The sequence below is a fragment of the Corylus avellana genome, chromosome ca4 (assembly GCF_901000735.1).
Source record: "Corylus avellana chromosome ca4, CavTom2PMs-1.0".
NCBI classification, from domain to species: domain Eukaryota; kingdom Viridiplantae; phylum Streptophyta; class Magnoliopsida; order Fagales; family Betulaceae; genus Corylus; species Corylus avellana.
The window spans coordinates 11,382,727-11,391,490 of record NC_081544.1 but is presented as its reverse complement, the minus strand read 5'-3'; the positions used below and the strand labels follow the sequence as shown (position 1 = coordinate 11,391,490).

Sequence of the window (8,764 nt, the reverse complement as noted above, 5' to 3'; positions counted from 1 at the left end):
GCACGACACCAGATTGGTCGAGCTACCTTTAGGAAGTCATGAGTAGCCAATACTGGAAGGTTCACACTTCCCAGTTCAGACTCACCATTCCCACCTCTTCCATGATAATCTGATCCTCCCAGCTTCAAAAGACCATAACCATCTGCTAGGTCACTGTATGCTGTTGCCCAACACAAGTAAACTACCATGTAAGTGCCAAATGTAGAATATACGCAAAAGATGAGATTCCATGACTTTGAAGGACATAAATTCCCTTCACAATATTAGCATTGTAAATGTTCAACAACAGCATATAATCATATTAATATCGTCAACAAGGCTCTACAGTGCAGAAAGCATACAAGGAGATTGTCATGCATATATAAAAGTAAATGACCCACACAGCACTATGTGAATGGTACCCACGATGCTGTATGAACAGTACCACTGAACAGTATTATGAATAGTACCCTGTACAATATTTTCTGTTTGTGAATCTTATGAAAATTTGGTGATCCCTAGTTTGAAGATTCGCGTTTTCGAGAAATGGGCTTATTTGGGAAGACAATTCTTCCCAATTCTTCTCAATTTTTTTCTCTTTTTTTAGTTGATTTGACACCACTAACACTCAACTCAACTCAAAATTTTTCAACTTTATTCAAAATTTTATATTCTTCAAACAACCCAAATAATCTCAACTCTTTTTTTTCCTTCGATATTCACAATTTTGAATTCAGTTCAGTAAAATAGAAAAAATTCGCAAAGGTATGCTGGAAATTGTTGGGAATTTCAAAGGAAAAATTCGCAAAGGTGTGCTGGAAATTGTTGGGAATTTCAAAGGAAAAACATAAATGAGAAAGACAAACCTAAGCATCACACCTCGGAAGGTTACATCAGACAATCCATGAAAAAAAGCAATAATGGCTGGGAACCAATTTTCTTTGAACCTTTTACATCTGATTTAAGTAGAAACAAAACCAATATCTCATCTATGCAATAATATATAAAAAAATTTATAACAAATATGAGTCAAATCATTACAAAGGATAAATTTTAAGTCTAACTCATCTTCATCTGATGATTTATTCCTGAAACTGTTTTGTGAGGATTTTGATATGTTTCCAAGATATACAGCTTCTTTTCTTATTAAAAAAAAAAAAAAAAGGAAGAAGAAGAAAAGATAGGCAGCATCTTTGACATCCATTACATATCTGAAGATGGAGAAATAAACCTTTTACATTCTATGGCAATTGATTGCACAGTCACCAAAAACGAAATTCCACAAACAACAATAAAAATAAAAGATATATACCTGCTAGTTTTCCATCACTTCTGTAAACCTCCATCCCATGAAGGCCAGCCTCTTTCAGCCTCCTGATAATGGCAACAGGATTTTTCAGTGCCCATGGATGAGCTAGCACAGCCACACCCCCTGTATTAGATATCAATTGTATAGCTTCCTCTGCAAGAGGCTCACTTCCCCTGAAACCATTTATATATATATCATCAATTCTAAGTTAACAATATGCATCCAGAGCAACAAGAAAAGGTTTAACCATATGCTCAGAATATTACGTAGAATAAGCCGGTCCACCATCAAAAAGATACCGTGCAAAAGCTTGTTTCAGATTTTCCACAAAACCTGCTTCAACCATTGCACGGGCCACATGCAGTCTCCCAGGAGCAACTCCCATGCCTGCTATCTTGGCAACATGCTCCCACTTAAGAGGTAGCTTAAGCTTGTTCAGTTTTGACACCATGTTTTTTGCGCGGAGGACACGACCATCTCTTATATTAGCCAATAACTTCTCCAGCTCCTCAGACCTTGCTGGCCCACAGCTGCTATAATATGCAAGGATGTGCACTGGTTCCTCTAATCCAGACTCTCCACTGTTAATTAATCTCCAAAGCATCAGAGATACACAAACAGGAATGGAAGAGGATAAATCCTCACAACTAAGACTCTTCTTGCAACTTCTTGCAATTTTGAATCACAAACATGGTTTTACAAAACAGCTCTCTAATATAAAAGAAAATCAAAATTACACAGCTTTCGCAAAGCAACTACTAAGAACAACAAGTACACACACGCACACACATATGTATGTATATATGTATGTATGTATGTGTATGTACGCATGCATGCATATGCCTTTAGAAAAATTACCTAGGGGAGAATATTGTACTGATTTCAACACCTGGAATTATCTTGATGCCAAATCTTTGAGCAGCTTCTAGAGCCTCGGGGATGCCTGACATTGTGTCATGATCTGTCAGAGCAAGAACTTTCACCTGTTATGAGAACATTTATTAATTAAATTGCAATACATCTTATGCTGTCTTCAAGAATCAAAATATGAGAATAGTAAAGCATATGAACTTTTAAGATCAAGAATAACGTACAAAGTTTTGAAAGTAGTTTGGACTTCAATTCCAAAAGGGTCCCACACTATTAAAAGATAGCATTGTGGAAATTAATATATCTCTTTCTATCTAATGTTCATCATTAATCATAGCCCAATTTAATTCAAGTTTCTTAATAATTTTTAGAATGATATGGAACTAAAGTTCCATTATTTTGTCTTTGTTCCAAGACTGTTAGTAGCTAAGAAATCAAATTCCATTCAAAAGAAATGAAAATAGTCATTTTAACCATGTAAACAAGTATATCACGATGAAAAGATAAAAGAGATGACTCGCATTGGTGATGCAAAGCTCACATTGAGTTTGAATGTATTGGCTCTCCAACTACACGTAAAATAAGCACAAATCTATGATGACCTCTAACCAACATGATTGTGTACCATCACTTTTTGGTTCATAGTTTTGATCTTCAATCCAATATACTAAGATGGTGTGCCTCACAAGCCATATAAACCTGAACTAGCTATACAACTCAACTTAGCTGTAATCCCAATTAAATCAGGTCAGCTTTATGGATCCTTTTTCAACTAATTAGAAGCAGCCACATCTCTCCTTTTTCATCCTTATATCTTATCTACATTAGTACTCTTTGTTACCTCTCTATTTATTATATCCTTATTTGTGACGTCTAATCCCTACAACTTTAGACCTCCCTCTACTTATTTTCACCCCCTGAACTTAAATAACTCTTTCTTAGTGACGCATTAATTGCTCCTAATGCACATGTCCAAACCGTCTTAAGTTCCATCTTTTCCAATAGGGACCACTCTATCATATTTTCCTCAATTGCACATTAACAGTGAAAACCTGAATTAATTCTATTCACGACTACAATTGAGCTTTTTAAAAGTTTAGTTTATACAAACATACAATCACTCACTTTTGATAACATTATGAGAAAGAGGGTAGTAAGAGGGTAGTGAGAGCCACAAGGACAAGAGTCTTCTAAAATCTGGCCAATTTACTTTTTCAAAAGAGTTCTGTTTACTGGACCAAAGACTCTTATCCAGAGCTTATAGTTTAAGCTTGTCCTACTTGCAAGTCATTAACCAACTGAGCCTCTCAGAATCTTAAAGAGATCCCTTCTACAATGTAACGTACTATGTCATACTTTCAACAGCACCTTGACATGTTATCTGCTTCTAAATGTGCTAACTAATTCTAGCCCTTCTTAGGTAATATCGTAGCCTGTAAATTGGCCAGCATAAAGATCCAATTGAACAATTGACATCCCTTAAAGTAGTGCTTCCCCAAAAAGATTGAATTACTTCCTTTTGCTTCATACTCAGTTAAATGATAAATTAATTAAAGTTAGAGCTATCACGTCCTTTTTAATTAAACAGAGTTCAGTAGTCAGCTCAGAATGCCATTATAGTCCTCCTAAAGCTAATTTATTCCTCAATTACATCAGCAAGCTTGCATTTGGATCCTCAACCTCTAATCTCTTATAAACCAAGAAAAAGAGTTACTTGCTATGATCCTCCAGAACCCTAGCATGATATGACCAAAAAAGGTGCTCCCTTCGTTATAGAGGACTTATTTGTTCCTTTTATAACCACATGCACCCATTTTCATTATTTCTTTTTTCAATACAAAGCCTAATAGAAAAGTGCATCAAAAATTTCCTGGTGGGTCCTGCTTACAATATGACAGGATAAATTCCATTTGAATAAAGTATATAATTATTTTATGAGGAGACAACACCACAAGTATGACCTTCCCATTTTCTATGTATTTCCACTATATTTCTATTATTCTATTCTCCCAATTCTCTAACCCTCATCTATCCCAGTACACCTTAACTATTGGAAACAGATGATTGGACTATTCATAAACAGATTGAAAAATATGAAAATATATGTTAACAATTACTGATGAGACCATATACCCAACAAAACGAATTACCAAGAAATGGTGATCAAAGTGGAGCCAAAATAAGGTTTCCAAACTCAAACAACGTGCATAGAGCAGCAGTGATTTAAATCAATTATAGTTTCCATACCAACGAGAAAGCTTGTCTTGTGAAAATTATGAGTTTTCCTTGAATTAGATCCAATGTCTTGACATTCCCCAACACCACATTTATCTTCCGAAAGAAACATAATAAAGGATAAGTGTCAACAATTTGGTGATGATACGGCAATAGGATCAATCTCCAAGCATGGTCAAGTAATGAATATGAAGCAGGAAAACATTTTTTGGTTTTGAAAAAGTGTAATATTATATGCAAGACATGACTTCAACGGAATGGGGAGTCCATGGATCTAGGGAAGATTCTTTGTTTTTTGAAAGTAGCTTTTTTTGCTTGTCCACGGTTCTAGGGAAAATTCTTACCATGGACAATCTTAGGAAGAGGCGTGTCATCGCAGTTGATAGGTGCTGCTTGTGCAAACAGAATGGGGAGTTCGTAGATCATCTACTTCTCCATTGTGAGGTTGTGAATGCTATCTTCAATCGCTTTGGGATGTCCTGAGTTATGCCTAATAAAGTGATTGACTTGTTTGCTTGTTGGTGGACGGGTGGTAGCTCTCAGAGTGCTGTCGTTTGGAAGATGGTGCCTTTTGCCTTAAGTGGTTCTTGTGGAGGAACGCAATGACAGAAACTTCGAAGACCAAGAAAGGATGTTGGACGAGCTCAAGTCATTTTTCTTTTATTCTCCTTTTACTTTTTTTTTTTATAAGAAACATATCAATAAAAGCGCAGAGGGGCGCAACCCAAGTACACAGGAAGTATACAAAGACACCCTCCCCTTTAAGGATAAAAGGAAGCACACAAATCTACAAATTGCTGAATATTAGAAACTTGAGGAATGTTCAAGACACCCGCCCAAAAAAATAACAATTTGAGAAATCTATTGTTGAGCTCTGCCAAGGTCAATTCCATGTCATCGAAACATCGAGCATTCCGCTCCCTCCAAATAGTCCACATGATGCACAAAGGGGCCATATTCCACACCTCCATCACCATTTTATTGCCTCTTTGACCTTTCCAGCAGCCCATAACCTCAACAACCCTACCATTGATGACCCACTTCACACCAAAAAGGGTGAAGAGAACACTCCATAGAGCACGAGCCACCTCGCAATGGAGAAGAAGATGATTGATGGACTCACCACTTCTCTTGCACATACAACACCAATCCACCACAGTCAAACCTCTCTTACGAAGATTGTCCAAAGTAAGAATCTTGCCAAGAGAAGCCGTCCACACAAATAAACTAACTTTAAGCGGCACTTTAACCTTCCAAATGCCCTTCCAAAGGAAAGGAGAGCACCCCACCTCATAGCTATCCGAAGGAGGGGAAAGCACGCCGAAAAAGGAGCGAACCTCAAAACACTTCCTCTTAGCGGGAATCTTTAACAACTCGTCCACCCCCCCCACCCCACCCCCCCACCGACGGCCGTCCACAAATTACCATAGAACACCACACCACTCCTCCACCTCCCAATCCTGAGCCTCACGAAAAAAAAAAAGGAAGGTTCCAGTGAACTTCCTCATTCAGGATCTGCATATTATCACCCACCCAAGCCTCTTTGTTTCTAGCAATACGATACAACTCAGGGTAAGACACCTTTAAAGGTTGATCACCACACCAAGAGCCGTCCCCAACCTCAAATTTGATGAACTTCGAGAAACAATCCCACCCTCTCCTAATATTCTTCCAAACCCCGATGCCAAAGGAACTAGTAACCTGATTAGTACACCACCCTCCAGCCATGCTTCCATATTTTGCCTCAACAACCTTCCTCCAAAGAGCTTCCCTCTCCGTAGCAAAGCGCCAAAGCCATTTCCCCAATAAAGCTTGATTGAACTTGCGCAGATTTCTGATCCCCAACCCACCATTCTGCAAAGGAGAACATATAGTCGGCCATTTGACTAAGTGAACCTTATTCCCCTCATTGTTGCCACCCCATAAGAAATTCCTTTGCAATTTCTCTAATCTATTTGCCACACTTGAAGGAATGGGGAACAAAGACAACAAATAAGTAGGAAGGTTAGAAAGAGTGCTTTTAATCAAAGTAAGCCTACCCCCAAAGATAAGATACCCCTTTTCCACCCCGCCAACCTCCTCTCCGAGTCTCTAACACACCATTCCAGATTGTCGTCGCCTTACAATGCGCCCCAAGGGAAGCCCCAAGTAATTCATGTGTAAGCCCACCACCTTGCAATCAAGAATGCTAGCCAAAGAATCAATATCCTGCACCTCCCCAATGGGAACAATTTCAGATTTCGACAAATTGATCTTTAACCCAGAAGCAACTTCAAAACAAAAGAAAAGACATCTTAAATTGCGCAGCTGTTCCACATCCGCATCACAGAAAATAAGCGTTTCATCCGCAAACAACAGGTGCGAAACGCTAATGCCAGGATTGGGCAACGGGCACACAGAAAAACCAGTAACCAACCCCCTAGCTTCTGACTCCTTCAACATTCTACTCAAGGCCTCCATAATGATAACAAACAACAATGGAGAAAGCGGGTCACCTTTTTACTTGGACAACTACGTTCTGAGATCCTTTAGTAATTAGCTTGAATAATTTCCTTGTACTTTTTTCTTCTCCTACTTAGGCGTTCTCTTGTAACTTACATTTTAAATAACAGTTTCCCTACATTTAATTCAATGTTGGACCACTGTGCCATTACATTACTCCTTGGTATTAAACACTAAAATGACTAGTACAAAATCAAACGCCATCTCAATCTTTCACCACCATCAACATTTTAGTTTTAAAACCCAGTAACACTGCTATCTCCTTCTTCATAATTTACAAAATCATTTTTTTCATCTTATTCACATCTCCCCGATACAACTAGGCTCCCCTTCACTATGTGTTGCATCTGCTACCTTATTATTATTATTATTATTATTATTTTAATGATTCCAACCAAATATCATGAAATTGGTTAAAAATTCCATACCTATATAACAAATTTTAATCAAGATTTTAGTTTTAAAAACCAGCAACACTGCTGTCTCCTTCTTCATCATTTACACAATCATTTGTTTCATCTTATTCACATCTCCACGATACAACTAGGCACCCCTTCACTATTCATTATTATTATTTTTTTTTAATGATTCCAATCAACGTATAATGAAATTGGTTAAAAATTCCACAGCTATATAACAAAATCTAAATCTAAGCTGTTATACATACATCACTTATCTCCTTAATATTTTATAAAATTCAAAGAACTATTCCAAGGAATAACATAGAATCTTAAGTCATATCTCAAATAGAAACATATTTTGATCCATGCCTTACATCCAATATTCCCAATACTTGCCAAACCTATCAGGGATACACAAACACGGCTAAAATTCACCCAAATGATTTAAAATCAGTAAAATCACATCGTACCTTCGTCAATTGAAAAACTTATTGTGGATTCTATAATTGGCCATTCTTATACAACTCAAAAACCAGATATATGATAAGTAAGAATAACAGTTTCATCCAATACTTCAAACCACAAATACAGTCTCTATTTTTCTCACTATGAAAAGAAATCAATAAAAAGAAGTATATATGAACAATTTCCCAGAATGGACATATATTCTTACATCTTTGATGATGGTTGAGGAATGAACAATTCTGATAAGAATGGATTTGCAACTCTATGGTCCGTATTTACTAGAGCATCATATTGCCCAGACAGCAGCTATACAGTGCAGGGGAGTTTCCAAAAAACCATCTTCTATACTTATTTACCTAATACAAAATGCAGCCTAAATGAGAATATTTTACTGAAACTAATTCATTATTTACAAAATTATAAAACTCAAAACAGAGTAAATCTACTCCCTAAAAAGCAAAACCGATTGCCGGAATATCATTCTGAAACAAATAAAATAGTAAAAAAGCAAAACCCGTTTCTTATATTCATTTAAAATTTAAAATAACATGAATTATATCAAACAAACTGACCCCATTTCCATGAGCTCTCTCAACCAGCTTCGTAGGCGACAAGAATCCATCACTGAATTTCGAGTGCGAATGCAATTCGAAAACCAGCTTCTCCCCACCTTTGCCGAGACTCTTCTGCACCCCAAAGTCATCCACAACAAAGGACGACGAAGAAGAAGGCAACGAAGAAGGCTGATCCAAGAACACCCACTCACTGACAGACTTGAAAGCCAGCGTCTGCTCTGCGGTCATCTTCCTTTTGCTCCCACCACGCTTCTTCTTCTTCTTCTTGTCTTTGGCTTTCTTAGAGACATGGGTACTGCAGTTGGAATTGGTGACGGTCTGAAGCACGTGAACGTCTCCCACCATTGCTTTGAGATCTCTTGGCCCACAGACACAGACACAAGGGTGATTTTAGGGGTTCTGGGTTCCTGCTGCAGTCTGTCCCTATA

The 8,764-nt window shown here is 37.5% G+C and overlaps 1 protein-coding gene across 1 annotated transcript; it reads right to left on the bottom strand.

The window, feature by feature from the left end:
* Positions 1-7: 7 nt before the first annotated feature.
* LOC132178922 (uncharacterized) lies at positions 8-8,764 on the bottom strand (the record flags this gene model as incomplete). Its single annotated transcript, XM_059591505.1, is given in 5 exon segments — positions 8-160; positions 1,292-1,461; positions 1,555-1,869; positions 2,147-2,271; positions 8,334-8,764. Coding segments are annotated over 5 exon segments (1,111 nt in total), but the record flags the coding sequence as incomplete, so codon positions are not given.